At 41.8% G+C, this 21,402-nt stretch overlaps 1 protein-coding gene across 2 annotated transcripts; it reads right to left on the reverse strand.

Annotated features, from left to right (window-relative positions):
- Positions 1-1,464: 1,464 nt before the first annotated feature.
- Positions 1,465-20,969, reverse strand: COXFA4L2 (cytochrome c oxidase hypoxia associated subunit FA4L2). Of its 2 annotated transcripts, none has more exons than XR_012800283.1 (4): positions 20,835-20,969; positions 4,926-4,982; positions 4,320-4,423; positions 1,465-1,632 (listed from the first exon to the last, which is right to left on the reverse strand). XR_012800283.1 is itself a non-coding variant. In XM_075593408.1 (4 exons), the coding sequence occupies exons 1-4, from the start codon at positions 20,883-20,885 to the stop codon at positions 1,555-1,557; spliced, it is 255 nt and encodes an 84-aa protein (XP_075449523.1). In that variant the 5' UTR covers positions 20,886-20,969; the 3' UTR covers positions 1,465-1,554. The 2 variants fall into 2 exon arrangements, 1 of the variants encoding a protein (XP_075449523.1); XM_075593408.1 differs by having other exon boundaries at positions 4,355-4,423.
- Positions 20,970-21,402: the final 433 nt, after the last annotated feature.

Below are 21,402 nucleotides of genomic sequence, written 5' to 3' on the forward strand. Positions count from 1 at the left end.
AAGGTATAATAAAGCCTTGATTTATAAGTAAGGTCACAGTACCTTTTTGTATTTAAATGCTGCTTGGGGGATATGTAAAACACTAGATGAATCCATGCCAGACATGCTGCTTCTCTGACTCAGTAGAGAGCTTTTAATTCTTTTTTTTATTCTTAAAATAAAAAACATCAAAGTATCTTCTTTTCTTGGTGGGTCACTTAAATTGTTATTCTGTATCCTGGGAAGCACAATTCATGCACCAAATGTTCAAACATTGGAACATTGGGGAATAGTCCGTCTTTGGCATCATGACAGTTTGTATATCAAGTGTATTTACTTAAAATGTAATGCACTGGAATAAACACCCTGCTGCGGAAATCGTAGCTACCTTATGTTGCCTGGGACAGACTCTGTGGGTCTCTTTTGCCTGTATGTCATTATTGTTGCTCCTGTTAGGGGGACACACTTGCTCGCTTTCTGTCACTATGTCATTTACCACTGGGAATACAGACTAGATGGGACATCGGTCTCCTCTGCCTTTGTGTCATTGTGCCATATTGCAGTCAGAAGCACAGACTGCAGGGGCCATAGGTCCCTTCTGTCTTTTTATTTATTTAAACGAGGAAAGGTGCATTAACATAAATATCTTGTTCCTGTGTACCATTACATAAACGAGTGGTACTCAAACCTCTCCTCAATCAGATTAGAATGTTGGGTCGTTGCCTCAGAACGCTGGCCTGGCAACGGCCCAGAAGAGAGGTTTGAGAACCAATGTCCAATGACACAGACAAAACACAAACATACCCTGCACTAAGCAGAATGAAGTCACAGACATGGCTAACAGAGGGCTTGGCAGTGAACGTCAATGTTTTGTAGGTCGCAGGAGCCTTGAGAGTCGTAAGCAACATGGTATGAAAGTAGAGACCAGCTTCTTCGTTAACCATGAATATAGTAAGCAAACTGCTAGAGCATGATTTTAAGTGGTGCTTGATTGAACGTCAAAGTAGTGGCCTATGGTGAGGTTTCATGGATGTAAGGATGGAAAAGCTGGAAATTTATCAAAGGCCCTTTGTTTTTTAACATAGATAGAAGGTAGTGCACACACTCTGTCACACTGGTAAATGGGGTGTACTTAGCTGCCGGTGCACTGGTTCCAGGGAGCTCCTGACATCCCAAAGTAGTCCAGTAGGTAGTAAAGAAGCAGGCTCACGGTCTTAATCAGCAACAAAGATTTCATGTGCCATGAAAATCGATGTTTCGGCAGTACAATACTGCCTTTCTTAAGGTAGCCCTCACCGTATTGTACTGCCAAAACGTCGGTTTTCATGGCACATGAAATCTTTGTTGCTGATTAAAACCGTGCGCCTGCTTCTTTACTACCTTTGTATTTTAACCCCTTCACCTCTAAGAGCAGAGAGTCGTGTGTCGTCAAGCGAGGGGCGTTGAAAATTCAAATGAAATAAAAAACAAAGGAGGTACTTTCACAGAACATTTATTCTTTATATCAAGAGACTGACAATCAGAATAACAGCGAGAGGCGGATATGTAATATGCCGGTGACTGGCAAGTGACAGATCAAATGGAAATGATATGGGCCATTTGTAGTGACAGGACGGCCCCACAGAATCCACAGATTGGAGGTGTTTTCAGTACCTGAAAGGAATTAAAAGATACATTTACTATACACAAAATAATCCAGCTACAATTGTTATATATTTTAGGTTATTTGCTTAGAGTCAGCATGCTCCGTAGCGCTGTGCCATCTAACCTTACAGCTGGCAAATTCTGTTCCCCTGCCCCTCATGCATACATGCAATTTAGCAATAGAGGTAAAAAAAAAAACCATACAAATAAATTGTCCCAGGCGCTGTGAATAAAGTCCAATGAACCCCAATACCGTGAGCCAATTGGGCAGTCTTTGGTAAGGCTTCCTATGCCAGATAGATGATCCTGATAGTTTGGTGGACAGGCAGGGATGTTGTCTGATCTGATGTTATGATGTTTCTGTAATCATAGAGAAAAAAGACAGCAGGGCACGCACATGGCGTGGTATGGCTTTTCTCAATCACCCCCCTGCCTAGAACCCTGAAATCCTACTTACAGGATGAGGGCTCTCGAGTACAGTTGAGAGAATCTGTGCCTCACGTCTCCATCCCTCACAGCGTCTCACGGATCCACGTGGTCTGGTCTGCAGGGATCCCCTTACTCGGCGTTGATGGTACCAGGAATGGGGTACTCCAACACTCCCACAGATGATAGCATGCGGGGGGAGGGGGGGTTGGAGACGGGGAAAGATTGTGGAAATAGACTAGTGTGATAACGTACAGGGTATTTATTAACACACACAAACACGATAAAATCACACTTACAATATAAAAGATTGATGAGCTCCGCTCAAAATGCCGTCCGCAGCCTGTGTAGATTCCAATGTTACTCAGGGAACGGTCGCCACGCGCTGTACTCGATTCCGGATCTCGAGTGACGTCAGCAGTGGGGCGGACCGGGACTCTCCTCACACTAGGAACTACAGGTGCCCGGGCAGCTCAATTCACTAGGCTCCTCCTCCCTACGCGTTTCGTGACGTGTTGTCACTTCCTGAGGAAGTGACAACACGTCACGAAACGCGTAGGGAGGAGGAGCCTAGTGAATTGAGCTGCCCGGGCACCTGTAGTTCCTAGTGTGAGGAGAGTCCCGGTCCGCCCCACTGCTGACGTCACTCGAGATCCGGAATCGAGTACAGCGCGTGGCGACCGTTCCCTGAGTAACATTGGGATCTACACAGGCTGCGGACGGCATTTTGAGCGGAGCTCATCAATCTTTTATATTGTAAGTGTGATTTTATCGTGTTTGTGTGTGTTAATAAATACCCTGTACGTTATCACACTAGTCTATTTCCACAATCTTTCCCCGTCTCCAACCCCCCCTCCCCCCGCATGCTATCATCTGTGGGAGTGCTGGAGTACCCCATTCCTGGTACCATCAACGCCGAGTAAGGGGATCCCTGCAGACCAGACCACGTGGATCCGTGAGACGCTGTGAGGGATGGAGACGTGAGGCACAGATTCTCTCAACTGTACTCGAGAGCCCTCATCCTGTAAGTAGGATTTCAGGGTTCTAGGCAGGGGGGTGATTGAGAAAAGCCATACCACGCCATGTGCGTGCCCTGCTGTCTTTTTTCTCTATGATTACAGAAACATCATAACATCAGATCAGACAACATCCCTGCCTGTCGACCAAACTATCAGGATCATCTATCTGGCATAGGAAGCCTTACCAAAGACTGCCCAATTGGCTCACGGTATTGGGGTTCATTGGACTTTATTCACAGCGCCTGGGACAATTTATTTGTATGTTTTTTTTTTTGGCTCATACAGGTTTGGAATAGCCTGTTGATTTTTTGTTCCATAGGCTGCTTTTTCATTTTTTGATCACTTTAGGGCTATTCACCTTAATTTGTAATCACTTTTTATTCACATTGTGTAGATTAGCGCTTTTTAAAGGGTTTATAATTGTTTGTTTGTTATTAGCAATAGAGGTAACTGACTCTGTGTCCCTGAATTTGTCTCCAAGGTTACCAACTGGAGATGGGCGAATCCGCTCAAATCCGTTCCCCAGATTTTCTCTCCAAAATTGGTCTTGCGGTGTAAAATCCGCAAACGGATTTGGATGGTTTTAATCCGCGCGGATTTATAAAATACCACCATTGGATACAGTCTGTTGACAGATTTGTAGAATCCAATCCACGGATTCAGAAACTCGTTGGCAGATTCTTCAAAATCTGTCCATGGATTGCGGAATCCGCAAGGTGTATTGGTAATGATAACAGAAAATCTGCAAAACACGATTAGCCCTTTTTCAGATTGATCCGTTGAAATCCGTTGACCAAAGGAATTTGCCAATCTGCTGCGGATCCAAATCCTCCCCCCAAAATGTGCCCATTATACATATTAACAGATTATGGACCCCAACAATGCGCTATAACAGTGTCCTGTACTCCGAGCTATGTGGTTAAATGTATGGCAACAGCACTGTATCCCCACACCTATCCTGACAAATACAACACAGCACACGTTTCTTTACACCTATCTGGCTTTAGAGATCCCACATCTTTGAGCCTCCTCTTATTTCCAGACAAAGAAAAATCCCTGCAAAGGGCCAGTTCTCTATAATTGTGCCCTTACCTGAGTCAGCCTGCACTACAGGCGACAAGTGACACATCTCTGTGGTAGCCCTTGAGCTCCTCAGATCTAGAAGTGGCAGACTGTATCCCTGCACTGATATGCTGAATCATCTAGAACTAGAAAGCTCACAGAATTGAGATTGTAAGTCACTGCTTGTACCGGATTCCATTATCAAAACATCTATTGGTCTTCACCTCTCCTCTAGAGGTCTGGAGTCGGGACCTCATTTGTACCATGGTTCTGGCTCCTTCTTCTTTACCCAACTGAAAAAAAAAAAAAAAAAACAAATAGAAGGATTCCACTTGCAATCATATTATGACTTCATATAGACAAAAAGCACAGACAGTGACAATGAGTATTCCACACCAACACTGCAAAGAAGGCTGTGCCTACTGATATAAAAATTAGATGGAGGCACCGTAGCTGTGCTGCAAACCATCTAAAATCCATATGCATTGAATACAGATACTTTACCTCCCCACAAAATCAAAAGAAGTACTAGAAAGTCACATTTTGCTCCGTTCCTCCATACCAAAAAAAGTACCTCAATGCATATACTGCCACCCATGTGTCTACAGGTCACACATACAGTATGTTCACCACAAGCATTAGGTAGCAAGTTAACCTCATTACTGCTGGATGAGGAGGGTAATGCACTGCATCCCTTCACCTCTGCAGATTGGTGACTACCTTTTCTCAAGTTACTGTACATACATGCAAGTGCCTTCCTTACCTTACATCCGGATTGAAAAGAGTGAGCCTCACCAGGTATATAGTGGCGTTGGTTATTCCCAGGCAGGTGAAACCGATCAGTGGCACCAGCTGCAGGGAGTAAAGAAAAGGGACAACATACAGTAATTGAGAGAGGAAGTGAGGTCTGGTGGCTGAAGGTCACTAGCTTGGAATGTCATTCTCTCTGGAGGAAAAGTCATGGTAACAATTAGACTGTTGCCTCTCAAGCCCAGGCCGCGTCTGTAACCTTAGTATTCTACTGTGTATATTGACATCTTTATATCAAATAGAGAATGTCTAATATATACTCTTATTTCATGAATGAAAAAGCTGTATCTGGGAGCATTGGTCAGCACGCAGCAAGTTTAAGATACATTACTGCTTCTGGACCTATTCACCTTGACCATTAAAGCAGCAACCCCCTATATTTACACTATAATGCAGAAAGTTTGTTTGTTTGTTTGTCCGGCTATACAAATCCACACGCTTAATTCTAGAGCCACCAAACTTGGCATGCTATCTAATAGGGTCAAAAGGAAGAATGCAGGTGGGGTTTTGGTATGTTTGGCCCATAGCTTTGCATATATACAGTATACTGTATATATAGGGCTTACGTATGTTTCTTACAAAGGCTCAGCTGTGCAAGATGTCTGCAACTCAGTATGATGTCACCAGTATGATATCACGTGCCAGATATATAGCCTACTAGGTACAACACCCAGTGGCTGACTTGCTGAAAGAAATTGTGGATGGCGGATAGGAGACAGGCGTCCCAGGACAGCGAGGAAGGAGAGGGTGGTTGTTATAGGGTGGGTGGGGGTGAGGGAGGCCAAAAGCTGGGTGCAGACAATTAGAAGCTCCGCATGTTTTATCTAAACTATTGTTATAAATAGGGAAAAAAAATACTTGAACCCTCCCTACTTAGGACACCCACCCCTCCCCCAGGCAAGGCCGGGTAATTACTTTAGTTTACTATAAACAAAATGTTCCCTTTCTTTTTACCACTGAGAAGTCCCTTGGCTGCGGTATTTGGCAATGTGATACTGTACTTAAATTGTGTACAGTAGTTTCATTCTAGAGATATTATTCGCTGACAATTTTCTTTCCCGGGTAGTTAAAATGGCTGCTGCCATTCATAAATATGAAAACAACAGAGGTTGCCATGGTAACAGCTGATGCTATTGAAACATTAAACCGGTGAAAACTCAGCAAAAACTACATTTAAAAAAAATTAACAATCTGCACAATTTAAACTAAGAGGGCAATTCTATATTGTCTGAAGCTGTGATTGACTGAAAACCCCCATTGACTTGAATTGATTTTCCTCCGATCACAGTGTAATAAAGTGGGGGCAAAAACACTGTCTCAAACTACAGACCAATCTCACTTCTCCCAATTCTATCCAAAGTCATGGAAAAATGTGTCCACTCCCAATTAAGCGATTACTATACCAAGACAAATTTCCCTAGCCAATTCCAATCTGGCTTTCGTCCCAAACACTCCACAGTAACTACCCTGCTAAAAGTTTGCAATGAAATCCAGTGTGGAATGGAACGGGGACAACTCACTGGTGCAATATTCCTAGATTTTGCAAAGGATTTTGACACAGTTGATCATGCTATCCTGCTTAACAAACTCCAGAGCTCTGGAATAGGGAAGCATGCTTTAAACTGGTTTCAGTCCTACCTATCAGGAAGATCCCAACATGTGTCCATTTCAGGTTTTAACTCCAACCCCCTGGATATCACCTGTGGTGTCCCGCAAGGCTCTGTTCTGGGGCCCCTACTCTTCTCAGTGTTCATTAATGATCTTCCCACAGCTTGTAAGGAAGCCTCAATACACATGTATGCAGATGACACAATCCTATATGCACACAGCCATAGCCTCTCTGACCTTCAACACATACTTCAGTCTGACTTTTTGAGACTCAAAAACGGGATTTCCCAAAACAAACTGTTTTTAAACACTGACAAGACTGTAACAATGGTATTTGGGACCAAGACTAAATTTTTAAAGCTTCCAGCGACTGAGCTCCTGAATAGAACCAACGCTAACACCACCCTAACCCCTGTCACTAGTTTTAAATACCTGGTTTATGGTTTGACACTTAACATTCGGAATGCACATTGATACCCTGACAACCAAGACCTATGCCAAACTAGGGGTACTTTACAGGAACAAATCCTCCCTAAGTCTCCTGGTCAGAAAGTGTATCGCACAGCAGATGCTAATGCCAATTATTGACTATGGAGACATAGAATATGGCACAGCACCTCAAACCCACCTTAGCAAACTTGACACCCTCTACAATTCAATCTGTCGTTTTGTTCTCCAATGCAACTATAACACACATCACTGCGAAATGCTCAAAGAACTAGATTGGTCATCACTAGAGTCTAGGCGCAAAGTTCACCTTTCCTGTCTTGCCTTTACATTCTTTATGGGCAAGCTACCCATCTATCTGAACAAGCTCCTCACCTCTACCACATGCAGCACTTATCACCTGAGATCAGACTCCAAAAGACTGTTCACGGTCCCAATTCTCCACAAAGTATCCGGCCGTTCCTCCTTCTCTTACCGTGCACCACAAAACTGGAACAACCTACCGGAGACTCTCACATCCACCATCAGTTTAAGTTCTTTCAAATCCAAGGCTGTCTCACATTTTAATCTGGTCTGTAACTGTTTCATTCGCCTATAATATATATTTTCTTTAACTGTGCATGCAATGTCTTGTATATAATGTATACCCTGTTCATTTATGTAACTGTACTTGTAACCATGTATTATTTGTTTTATTCTGTGCCCAGGACATACTTGAAAACGAGAGGTAACTCTCAATGTATTACTTCCTGGTAAAATATTTTATAAATAAATAAATAAATTGGTGGCTTAAGCCAATATATAATTACCCTCTCTAACAGTTAATGTTATGTCTTCATTTTTTGTTTTCAGAGGATTTCTGCTTTCATATCCTACAATACTTATAATAGCTGCACACTTTAACTGGCTTAAACACACTCTACTTGGGGAATAGGGAGCCAAACAATATTAAGATATTGAAACAATGATAACATCTGACATTTAAAGCCTTGCAAAAACAGTTGTGTGGGAAAGAGCTAACCTGCTTGTTATCAATGTGAGTTACTGCAGAGGCAGCATGGGTGGGCAAAACAATACAATATTATCTTAGACTTCTTAAGTTTATTATTATTATTTTTTTCAGTTTGTAATTATTTGTTATTCTCTAAGAATAAGTTGCTGTGGGAGGTTTGGAGTACATAGGGAATCAGCCTCGTTGTATAGGGTACCGTGTACCAACAAAATGTATTAAGGTCCATATTTACTAAGCAGTCTTCTGTCCTAAGATACCTTCTGGTTCTGGAAGACACTGTACAGCCTATTGACTTTAATGACTATAAGGTATTTTCCAGTGTCAAAAGATGTCTTACAGTTTGGCAGAATTTTGCTTAGTAAATAAATAATCATTTTTCCTGTTGTATTTGCCTTCCACCACTATTTTAAGTATATGTATTAAAAGTTATTTTTTTTAACTCCTTCACCCTTAGCAAACTTAAATTACTTTAGGTTGCAGCGAGCACTTTATCAGTTGTATTAATAAATATGGCTCTTAATATTTCCCTCCAAAAGAGATGATACTCCATTAGATACCTTTGGTGCTGGAAGATAGCTTACCACACATATAAGTGAATAGGCCATATTCTTGGCTCCCCCTTACCTCCAGATGTGGCGAAGCGGGTGCATTTGGTGAGTGCCAGGGAGGTGCAGGGTGCACAGCAGCAGGCGGGCTGGCGATCCGATCGCCAAAGCTCCGCCAAGGGCGCCGCCGTCTTGAATAGGTGTGCGCATGCGCAGGGATGTATTGCACATGTGCAGAGCACTCCCAGATCCGCCGGCCATCTTAGTACACCTCGCACATGCGCAGTAGCAAGTGCGAGCGGTGGCCATTACAGATAGGCTTCGCATGGGGAACTACAAGCCCCAGTAGCCACTGGAGCTGCAGTCACATGCAGCATAACAGCCAATAGGACTGCGAGGATCTCCTGCACTGCAGTGGATACATTTAGCGCGCTCAGACCTAGCACTTCAGTCGGAGCTGGGACACAGGAGGGTGAGTGTGCAGGGTGTCTGTTGCCCTGCACTTGGCCCCGACTCCCCTGTAAGATTGTGGCTGCTACAGGGACAGGCCCCTTAGATAGGGACCCTGCCCAATTAGCATCCTTAGTGCCAGGGACACAGCAGGACGTTGCACAGCAGTTGCAGCCTGTGGTCTGGGACCAGACCACCATTACATATAGACTCTATTAAGGTGGGATCCTCCAGCTGGATACCACCCCACATGGAGGCGGACGCATCGCTGACAGCGTGGGATCAGATGGTTCTATCATCAGCTGGTGGTACCGGGTGTTGGAGCACTGGCAGGTATCCCACCATCTACAAGTGCACCAACTATAACACTTATTGTGGGCAGCGCTGTGATACACTTCCGGGTGGATTGGCTACTGTGGACACCAGGTTGGGTAGGTCCCCAGGGCACCTCAGCACGTTGGGGGACACTCTCAACGTGGTGTGGTAGCCGTCACATCTCCCATAGGGTGGGAGAAACAGCGCTACACAGAGTAGATGAGGTTGATCCATCAAGTTCATCCTATGTTAAATTTAGACAACATATTGTCCTAATTTGTAACCGCTGTTACTCCTTAATCTACTTTTCATGCTGGAAGACACAGCCCATTCACTTGATCAGGCTGTAAAAACCCACATTTAACATGACTTGCTGGAAGGTGGCTTATGCAATAGCGCTGTTTAATATATACAGGTCACAATGTCATATGAACCCCTTCACTGCTAGAGGGGCCTGTATGCATTGCTTACAACTGGCATCAGTTCTGTAACAGATATACTATCAGCTTATTTATAGCCATATGGGGACTACTACTTAGAATTGAAATTGCAAGCAAATGAAGTGATGAATTGTTGCAGTTCTACTGAACACTGGAACTGCACAATACTTGCATGAACCTCAAAGTCAATAAAACCCAGAGAACATGTCTGCTGCGGCTTTCAGTACAAAAAGATTCCAAGCTCATTATTCATAGGTATTTTATTATGGAATCATTCTGCTCATTTCTTTCAAGTCTAATGGTCTATGTAAAAATCATTTTCAATTTTCAGAACAACGTATTCATGTGAGTAGGAGACTGTGTTAAGAACCGTGAACTGGAACACTGCTCCAAAACTGGCATTTAATGTGTCAAGTGGAGCGAGGGTTTAGAAACGGAAACATACTTTTGTGAACAGCTCACACTTTTGGGACTATGCTCTCACACAGTATGCCAGATATGTGTATTCACGTGTTTGCAAATCTTCCCCCATCTCATTGCTTGATTGGACTTTTGGCATTTTTGTTTTTTTGTATGCTTTGTAGTGGTGTTTTTTGTAGGGAAACCCTAAGCAAAGGGAGAAGGAGCGGCTCAGTGAGTAACGACACTGACTGGCACTGATTTTGAAGCAGGGGAACCTGGTTCAATTCCCGGTGTCGGTTCCTTGTGACCTTGGACGAGTCACTTTATCGCCCTGTGCCTCAGGCACCAAAAACATAGATTGTAAGCTCCACGGGACAGGGACTGTGTCTGCAAAATGTCTCTGTAAAGCGCTACGTAAGACTAGCAGCGCTATACAAGAACATGCTATTATTATTATTAAGCAAAGGAAAATGAATCTACTGTATATGTAAAATACAATTACCAATTTAGGTGTTAAAAAAAGAAATGCATTTATCCACGGTTATTATTCCAGCCCTATTCCTAATAATTTCATAATTTTTATATATAGAGGTGATGGAAGTCATGTACCTTGAGTTGCCGGCACCCACACAAAAGAAAGCCAAATGTATCCAATATTTACTCAATCTGACACATATACTAGAGCAAAAATACTAGCGACAGGGTGTTCAGCAAATAAAAACACCACTTGTCAGTACAAACCTGCCTTTCCCCATTATCTCTTGGCATACAGTGCATCCACTGCAGCTGGGGATTCTGGGTAATGACATGCAAATGAACCCTCACAGTGTGATGTTTTGCTTCTTGTCCATTTAAGAATAGGGGCAAACCCCCCTCTCCCCCCCTCCTTAATAAAAACCCCCTCACTGCCCCCCCCCCTCCTTCCCCTTGTCTCTTTCCCTCTTTCTTCTTCCTTTATACCTCGTGGACCATGATGTGGTCCTTAGGGCACCCCCCCCCCCTACAACCTTTAAAACAAGGAAAACGATACAATATTAGGCCAGAAAAGTAATGTAATGTATATGAACTTAACAATGCCTAATAAAAACGTTTGAAAAAAAAAAAAAAAAGGAATAGTTTCAAACAGCAAACTCTCCACACTGATTGTGACAGGAGTTTTTGTTGCATCAGGTGGATGTGCATCTCTGATGAAGGCAGAAAATATGGAAATCTGATGAACTTATTCCCTGGCAACAGTAACTCGTGCATATAACCTTCATGAATTTCAGCTACTCAGTGGGAAGACTAATATTAATTTTCTTCCCACTGTGTGACCCACAGTAATTGTATTACTCATCGCCGTGATGTTCCAACTATGAATAATAATCTTGAAAAGGTATTAATATAAGTATATATAAGGATGTCCTCTACTGTGGTGGTTGGTTGACTCTTTATCTAAGTGGATCTTATCTATAAAGCCTTGAAGTGTTTTTTCAAAATCTCTAATTACTATGACAAAACAAAATAACCCAGGAGTTGGATTATTACTTGTCCATGCCTTATGCTAAGATTAGACGTGTAAAAAAAAAGAATAATAATATCACAAACAGCAAATATTAGGATTTATGGCCTAGGGAAAAGTAGTAAAATGACAGTAAACATATAAATCTGCACTCTACTGGGCTTTAAAGGATTTGCAAAGACACTTTCAATGTCAAGCAGGGTATTTCCACATCTCTAGCTGAGCTTCTTGTGCACCTGTGGAGCGTAAAACGCGATCTATCGAGAAGTGGAATGGAAGAGGACCCTTCCTCTTATGTTTCATCATCAGCGACGGAGTGATCATGTGATCATGTGATCATAGGGGAGGGGGGGAGGAGGCTCTTGCCGCTGCCCCTCCGGCACTCAAAAGGTATATACATATCATGTTTTTTATTTATACCTATACTGCCCCAGGAGTCTCTGATGAATGGCCTCTACATTTTCATGGGTGGTTTAATGGAAAATACCCTTTAATGGTGGTTTAATGGAGAGTGACCCCCTACTTCTGCCCCAAACATTGTTCATTCCAGGTTAGAGGAAAAATGGCAATGACAGGAAGCTTTCTTTTAGCCAATAAGGAAGTTGTAGTTCTATATCGGGAGCTATTTAAACCTGTGATAAAGTGCGCGGTATCAGCACGAAACCAACTAGGCATTTTGAGATCTCCACGGATCGTTTGTAAATGTTTCTTCAGGTTGACTTTATAACAAAATGCTCCATAGGAGTTGCTGTCTTTACACGTAGTCTGTATGCATCTCTTTTTAATGTAAACCCAGAGAGACTTTGGTATCGATGCTTTAGGGGGGGAAAGGATACATGTAGGAAGTAGTGGGGGAGTGGGACCCTTTTAAATGAATAGCAGTGTCTCTCTTTCATGAATTTGATGCCTTACCAAGACAGATTCCATCCACTTGAAAGTAACCAGTGACATGTAACAAATGTTACATCACATTAATCCTCCAGAACTGTGCTACAGTGATGCACTGCTGTATTTACTATTTAACAAATTCCCTCCTCCTTTAGAGTCCAATGGGGCCTTATCTGATGATAGCTTTTGCAGTACAGAATATGCAATTTACAAAGGTCTACCCAGATGAACTTGTTACTATAGTAGGAATTCTGGATGAAGTCTTATAGACTGATCTCTTTCTTATTAGCCTTCTTATTAGCCTGCTGCCTACCATCAGTTGAGAGCAGGTTATTAGCAAAGAGATACAGCAGACCAAAGAAGAAATGAAACTGCATTCTCTGTAACAGAAAATGTGTAGCAATTCTGAAATATAAGTTACAGGGGCAGCCCCTTCTAGGACCAAAGTGTACTAATGGTAGTGACATGTTTAATCTGGGTGAATGGTGCCTGTTTTATCAATGTTTCACACCTACAGTATAAGAATTGTTAAATAATTTTTAAAGTTGGTTTGTAAATATGATTAGTTGAGACATGGGAAGGAATTGATTTCCACTGGTTACTCGCTCCCCTTTGTGTCACATCATTATGTGTTTAACAACAGTTTGCACGGGCAAAGTCTCCCCCACCTCCCCCGCTTCCCGTTGTTTTATTGGTTCTCTGAAAGAGGTGGGTGCGTTATTCGCCAACATTCGAATTTGCCGCAAATATTGCATTTATGCACAAACGCGAATTTTCGCAGATGGATTAAAAAAAAAAAACAATTGCTTGGGACTCTAACTAACAATAGTGTCTACCTCTCTCTCCCTTCATCTTTCTCCTTCTCAAAAGGGCCACAAATTGCCCACATACTGTATATGTTTCACAAGCAGAAGGGATGTTGCAGCTGTAGCTGCTTCTTCTCGCTCTAGCCAGCTTCTTAATCTCAGCGTACTGGTGAATACTGTCTTGTTCCTCTTATACAGGGAACTAGTGATTAGCAGAGGAGAGGAGGGACTAGTGTTATCAGTGCATTATCCCTCCTGCTTCCAAACTGCTAAAACATCTTATGTGCTCCCCGTATGATCGACTTTATTAATTCCCATGGCCTCCTGGACTCTTTGCAATCTGGGTTTCGTACAGCTCACTCAATCCTACTCGATCTCTCTACTGCCTTCGATACTGTCTATTAGTCTCTTCATATTGTAAACTCTCTTGGCATCCGTAACAAAGCTCTATCCTGGTTCTCATTACATTAATCCAATCAGCCCTTTTTTTGGTCTTTGTTGCTAACATTTCTTTGCCTGCTGTTGATCTGTGTGTTGGTGTACCTCAGGGCTCTGTTCTGGGACCTCTCCTTTTCTTGCTTTACACACTAACACTTGGTGACCTCATCAACTCTTTCGGCCTTAGGTATCATCTCTATGCAGATGAGATGCAGATATATATATCCACCCCTAACCTCACACCTGGAATCCATTGCCAATACTTGGATTGTCTTGTGGCTATATCCTCGCGGATGGCGCTCCACTACATTAAACTTACATTAAACTTAATATGTCTAAAACTGAAGTCCCCTTTCTCCATCGGTACTAGCATCTATCATGTTGCCAAAGCATGTTGCCTAGGAGTGACATTTGACTCCTCCGTTTCCTTCTACATTCACGACGTGGCTAAAATATGTACTGTAATTTCTTCTTCTGTAACATAACCAAGACCTGTCCTTACCTCTATCACTCTAATACATGCCCTTATCCTCTCCCATCTGGATTATTGTAACATAATGCTAACAGGCCTCCCTGCCTCACAACTTTCTCCTTTCCAATCTATCAAAAAATATCTTCTAGAATAATTTCAATTTCTCCAAAAACAGTCTCTGCTCATCTCCTCCTTAAATCCCTCTCCTGGCTTCCCATTAAGTTTCAGGTCATCTTCAAAGTTCTCCTCTTCTTCTCATCTACTCCTCCCTACTCATCTGCTCCTCCCTACATATCAGCTTTGATCTCTTATTGTGTCCTTGCTAGTCTCCTGTGCTCTACCCATAACTGTCTCCTTTCCTCCCCTTTCACCTCTAATCTCTCAATTTTTTAACGTTTTTCCCACAGTGCCCCTTACCTGTTGAACTCCCTCACACTCAGTATACGCCAAGCACTCTCTCCCCCACCTTTAAATGAAACCTTCAAACTCACCTCTTAAATGAAGCATTTCAATTGCTCAGACTCATGGGTACTGTCCCACACCCACAGTCGCTCCTACCAACCATTGTGGCCAAGCACTGCCATCTACAGCATTTATGTATGTCTTTATTAATATAGCACCATTAGTGTACATAGCGCGTCACAGTAGTAATACACGTGACCATCATATAAATACCAAATAATACAAATAACAGATCATGGGAATAAGCGCTTCAGACATAAAAATAGCATTTTGGAAAAGGAGTCCCCGCTCTGAAGAGCTTACAATCTAATTGGTAGGAGGAGCATACAGATACAGATACAGAATACCTGCTGTCTCTACAAGTCTGCCACCTGCTGTCTCTACAAGTCTGCCAACATACTGCTTAGATTGTAAGCTCTCCAGGGCAGAGATTTCCTTTCCTATGGTCTGATTTTGTTGGCGGCACTTATTATATTATAATTTCTTGTGCTGTATTGTCTCTCTTGTAAAGCGCTGAGTACACTGTGGGTGCTATATAAATAAAGATATACATACATATACATATACATTAGACAACTGAGGGAGCAAGGAGAAGCTATGATCAATGCCAGCAACATCTCCGCTCTTCTGCATATTATTGAAATGTTCACTCCATATATTGGATCCCTTTTTTATTACATTCTGATTTTGATTTCTTCCCCATATTTTTCTTTTCTGCGTTCCATTAAATCATCAACAATTAATCAACATAGTGTTGCGGGGAAAAAAAGGTAAAAAAATATCAAATATCTACCGGTGATGTCAGCATCACATAATATGCAAACCAGTTTGTTCTACTTGTTATTAGCCAGGGGTTTCTGACTGTAGCTATATGGAAGTAATACAAAGCTGAATCTACTGATTTGAAGACCACATAGTAATTAAAATAGAAATGTGGTGTATAATACAGGTCCCCAAGTTTAGTCCAAAAGGTCAGGTATTAGAGATTTCTCTAACAGTAAATGAACCAATTAAACTAGCTCTATTTATAACTAGGACAACTTTCTGAGATATGTTTTGCCCTGAAAATCTGGCTTGTTGGTTGTTTTCAATGACTGAAATTGGGGAACACTGGTAAAAAAGTTAATCCCTTCACCTTCAGAGGGACCCGAAAATCTCTCTGGGCAATCAATCGTTTCATGAGGTAGTTAAGATATCAAATAAATAACTTTTCACCTTTACCTTGCATTTTCTGTCAGGTGGAATGAAAACAGTGCAAGTTGGCAAGTCTCAATGTTCAGTAAGGTACCTTACACATGTGTAAAATGAAGGTAAATTACAAATAAAAAGAATATATTTAATGTATGTGTTTCCAGTATAACATTTTCTATAATTCTTTAGTTTCAAATGTATTTTGCTATAAGAAAAAGGCACTTACAAATGTGTGTATGTTTACACTCACACACAGTAGCGTGTGTGTGTGTGTTTGTGTATACATATATACATATACACATATAAATATACAGTGTGTATATATATATATATATATATATATATATATATATTATATATATATTATATATACACACACATGCATACATACACTTAGTCAAACCATGAAGCTTTGGAAGGTATTTAATTACTAAAACCTACACTCCCCTTTTTTCAATTTTAAAAGGTGCAATCCATTTCTGCTATAGATTAAACATTGCGAAAATCCGTTACCGAGAGCTTTGCCCCCCTGTTTATCAAGTTTAATAGGAAATCAGGCACACTACCTGTACTAATCTATTTACTAGTATCCTTTCTCTTTAATCTCCATCAGTACTGCAAGAGTTTAGAGGCATCACAAGTCTTACCAGCACTGAAGGGGTCAAGCTTCTGCCTCCTCAGCCCGCTAATTTGAGTTTTGTTTCTCCATCTCTCAGAATAATGGCTTTTGTTCCTGTCACTAGGACTGCTTTGCCTTGGTTTATCCCAAGGGAGAGAGAGAGCTTTGCCCTCAATCGGATATTGTACACAAGCACTTGACCTTAAGTAAGCTAGAGTCCCCTGACAGACTCTGTGCACGGCCACTGATTGCCTCATTTATAATGGTCCAATTGCACTGAGCAAACCCCCTCCCCAAACACATAAGCGCCCTGAAAATAATAACAACAAATAGGTAGGGGTTGGGCAACTCAGGGATAGGTATAGAGTTGCAAAGTAAGTCATCTTTAAGGATAAACTGTTAAAGCAGCAATCCAAGAGGCCTTTTATTTTTATTACATAAGTTTGGAGCAGGGGGTCTTCGGAGCTGCATCCTATTAACTTCAGCTCTGGGGACCCCCTGCTTCCCGAGATACTTAACTCCAAAGGGGATGCCGGTATCTTGGCACAGTTTAAAGCTCCCACTTCACGTGGTCCAATAGAAAGCTGCCCTTGATAACGTAATGGATTCCTATTGGCCTGAGGGATGCGGGAACTTTGAACGCCGTCATTGCATGGACCCAGCTAGCAAGCCAGAGTGGCTACTGGCACCCCCTAGGATGGTAAGTATCTTGGGAAGCAGGGGGTTTCAGTAGCTGAAATTACCGGGGCTCAGCTCTAGAGACCCTCTGCTTCCATCCAATGTAAAAAAAAAAAAAGAAACAAAAATGGGAAAAAAAGTGTGCTTAAATTGCCGCTTTAAGAGAACACAGATTCACCTGTGTGTTTTATGTATACTAAGGAACTGGCAGAATGATACAGAACTTAGCACCTCTAGGAACTGATGACTCAGGACAGCAAGTGATTACAAAATGGCACCTCTAGGGTAGGATATTTGAGGTAATAAGGTGGTGTACTCAGGTTGGACAGCTAAAGGGAAAGTATCAAAAATAGACAACGTGGCAGCCACTGTATAGAGTTTTATAGCTAATACTAAGAGAATAGAAGTCATGGATAATGACGGCACTAGTGCACAAAAAGACCAGGAATACAAGATCAGCACTAGAGATGTGCAACATTTCCAAAGTTCGCTAGAAATTTCAAAACATTAAAAAAATATTGGTTCATTCCCTTTACCCATAAAAATGTGGTCAAACTCAAAGCGAAATTTCGTTAGAGATATTTCTCTCTCCACGTATCGTATAAAGGAGTGTTTGGGGAGGGACTCTGATAAAATAAGACTTTCTCTTTTTCTCTCTCCCCTCCCCACTCCAGCAAAACCATATTTCAGTGTACTTTTCTGCTAGCGAACTTCAAAATGTGATTTAATCTGAACCCCTTCAGTGTACATCTGCATTGCCCCAAAGGCGGACACCTGATGGGGCCCCCCCAGGAGCTGCTCCCCTCGGCACAGGAGCATCATGCTAATGGTTAACATGTGCTTGTACTTTGTGGAACATCAACCCCACCCACTGAAATGTTAATGAGCCAAGAGGACAAAGATCTTTGTATTCGCAGCGCATTCAATCTGAACCCCTTCAGTGTACATCTGCGTCGCCCCAAAGGTGGACAGCCTTTGGCGCAGCTGAAGGGTGTGAGCCGTTTGCTGCCATTCGCTGATGTTTGGTAATGTTAAAGCTTTTCTATTTCAATCTGAAACTCACCAGCCCTTTATCCCCTGTACCCAATTTTCCAACTCTCTCTGCTCATGATATGTCTGAATTTACTGTATAACCTCTATTCTTTTACTGTAACCATGTATTGCTATAACTCTGTGCCCAGGACATACTTGAAAACGAGAGGTAACTCTCAATGTATTACTTCCTGGTAAAACATTTTTATAAATAAATTTATTTAATTTTTTTTGCAAACCTCACAAACTTTAAAGTGTTAAAGTTCGTGAAAAGTGGCCATATTCTCAAAGTTAGTTGAAAAGTTTGCACATCTCTAACCAGCAGCTCTAGGGCTGGATAATTCACAGCATAGGGAAGAGGCATATGGGCTATATGATGTCTCCCTGCGCTGGAAGGTATCTTATGTAAGCACTGCTTAGTACATATGGGCCAAAAAACAACATGCCTCCAGGGCTGCATATCAATTTGTGTGAGCTCAGGGAAATGTAGCTTTGATGGCTAGGGTGAAATGAGCAGATATCACATTAGCTAAGGTAAAAGTGAAGGAATACAGGACATTATGGCATATTAAACCTCCTTTTGAGTAAGACCGTGTGCCTGCTTCTTCTTCTTTGTACTGGAATACAGAGTCTGCCATGTCTAAGACTAGATTGCTCAGGAGATGGTGGCAGAAATATACAGTGTGACATCTCAAGGACACAGCATTTAAATGGTCACAAAAGTGGTTCAGAGCATAAGTGCAGAAAAACAAAGCCTGTGATCTCTAGTATTTGACATCCCAAGAGGTCGAACAGTTACACAGAACCTGGCACTTTTACTGTATGGATGTGCGGCTAAGAGAATGGGCACAGGAATACCAAGGTGGATCGGTTTAGGGCATGGAGGTAGGGTTACATTGTCTTTCAACTCCTGGGCTGGGCAGCTATAGGGAACAGAGGTAAGATTGAACTGTCTAATTCTAAATATGATTGACTTTTCCCCTGAGCAAAGGCCATCACTAACATGTATCACATACAGTAGTATTTGATGTCTCATTGACTGGATTTGCTAAACAAAGGAGCATAGAGATGCTAAGAATTTAGCAGGGGCTACCTAAGAGGATATGTGAAGAATTACAGAACTTTGCGTAATAATTGTTCTTAGAAACTCAAATGGCTTCAGTGGGAAAAATGCTTCCACAGAGCTGCAGAGAGATGTATCAAGAGGAGGCAGAGGGCCTGGGAAGTGTTCTCTTCCCCTGGATAGCCTCCAAATTACAGACCTTTGACCCCATGGTGTTAAGCTAGCTTTCCCAAGCAAGAAAACCCACAAAGATCAACATTTGTTTTTAACTTCATTGGGGAGCAAACATATCCAGCGGAGGGCCTGCAGAAACAACTTAACGTAGTAAGGTCACGTAAGAGCTGAGGAGCGGTTACATGTCTCTTCAGATTTAGGAGGAGACCGTGACAGATAAGAGAATAGAATAAACAACTAATAGAGAAAGTGATGCAAGGAGTGAGGGAGAAACTTAGCAACATTGTAAAATAAATATTAAAGAGAGAAGTTAATTAAAGTAGCATTTTATATTCAATGTGCATTATATAATGCCTCCAACCCCAAATTTGGCATAGTACTCTGTTCTACAATACTGAAACTATTCCACAATACTGAAAACTTATATGCACCCTGATCCTGTAAAGCTCCTTCACATAGCACACATTTGCTTCAAATTTGTGTCGGGTCCTCTAGACTTTGAAATGGTGTAATAGCCAGGAGACCTGTACTTTTGAAGGACTGAGAGGGTAATGAATTACAGTATCTGTGGGGTTAGCAACTGTAATTATTCTAGGATTTCAAATGATGTCGCTTGTTCCCTTTTACATAGAAGATGATTAGGAGATGTACAGCAATGTTTAGTGCAAGATAGTACTAATGGATTGCTTTATTATGCAATATGTTCATTATCATAGGGGGGTCCTGTGCATGAAAGAAAGAAAATAAAGTTAGATAGAAAGAGGGAAATATGAAAGGGTGGTACGCTAGAAAGCAACAGTGTTCTATGTACAGTAAATACAATAGGAAGCTACGTACTTCCAAGGGCACTCACTTCTCAATGTAATTAATTACTATGTAATATATGGGTGCCCATGCATCATAATACCAACTCTGCCCTGCAACACATATCACTCACTCATAGGTAGCTTCCCTCACAAATACATTATTTGGCTCCATACATGATGTCTCCTAAATATTGAACTTTGGCTGCCACCTTCATGCCCTGGAGATCAGATAGTTTAAAACGATTCAAATATATGTAAGAAACAAGAATGTATAGTTGAGAAAAGTAGACAATGCATACAATTTCCATTTAAAACCCTCCATGTCTTAAGTTTTTTCCATCACTGACACCTTGCAGGAGTTTCATTATTCTTACACCCTTACTTTTACAGACATCACTAGGGATGATTAGACAGTAACACAACTCCCAAAGTGCCCCTACTTTATTCTAATACATGGTGCCAATGTGCAATGTCACAAGTTGTAATGTGTTTTTCTGTAGGGGTAGAAGGTTTAGTGGAAGACAAAAACAAAAAGCAGGACTTACTCCGGGATGTTTCTTCACCTGCCTTGATAGTGATGAAAGTATCCACCGCATTTTGTCCTTGTAGAGTTTCTATCCTGCTCTCCCTTCTTCTGGATACAACAGGTCCCTGTCTGTGCTTTTGCTTAATAGGGAGAATTCTCGGGAAGGGTAGAAAGGGGGGGAGAGGGAGAGGTAGGAGTATACAGGATGTTCCAAGCCTGCCTCTGCCCCCCCCCCTCCCGTTCACATTATTTAGTATAACAGGGCTGCAGGGGACAGAAGCATAATCTGATTATGTGTACACTGTCTTTTAGCTTGTTGCCCATGTTTCTCACTGCCTGTCTGTCTGCTTAGCATTTCTGATTCTTTGTCATAACACCCTTAAATGTGACAATATTTTAATGTCACCCCTAACGGGTTTAATGTAACCCTCTATGTGTTGCCTCCTATCATAGGAAAACAAATTTGCATTAATTGATCTCCACCTCAAACATACAGGCCGATCTCTAATCTCCAGCATCAGCAATCATTTAGTCCAGTAATAAAATGGTACCCATTTGTTTGAAAATATGGGCCACATTTTTGGGAT

Source organism: Ascaphus truei, chromosome 3, assembly GCF_040206685.1.
Source record: "Ascaphus truei isolate aAscTru1 chromosome 3, aAscTru1.hap1, whole genome shotgun sequence".
In the NCBI taxonomy this organism is placed as follows: Eukaryota; Metazoa; Chordata; class Amphibia; order Anura; family Ascaphidae; genus Ascaphus; species Ascaphus truei.

What these genes read in the sequence shown, in the direction of transcription:
- COXFA4L2 (XM_075593408.1), bottom strand. Translation starts at nt 20,885, where the DNA reads ATGCGGTGGATACTTTCATCACTATCAAGGCAGGTGAAGAAACATCCC. An exon ending in AGGTGAAGAAACATCCCGGA is followed by an intron (nt 4,983 to 20,834) that starts GTAAGTCCTGCT and finishes TACTCCCTGCAG; the next exon opens with CTGGTGCCACTGATCGGTTT. An exon ending in TCCAGACCTCTAGAGGAGAG is followed by an intron (nt 1,633 to 4,354) that starts GTGAAGACCAAT and finishes AATTCCTTTCAG; the next exon opens with GTACTGAAAACACCTCCAAT.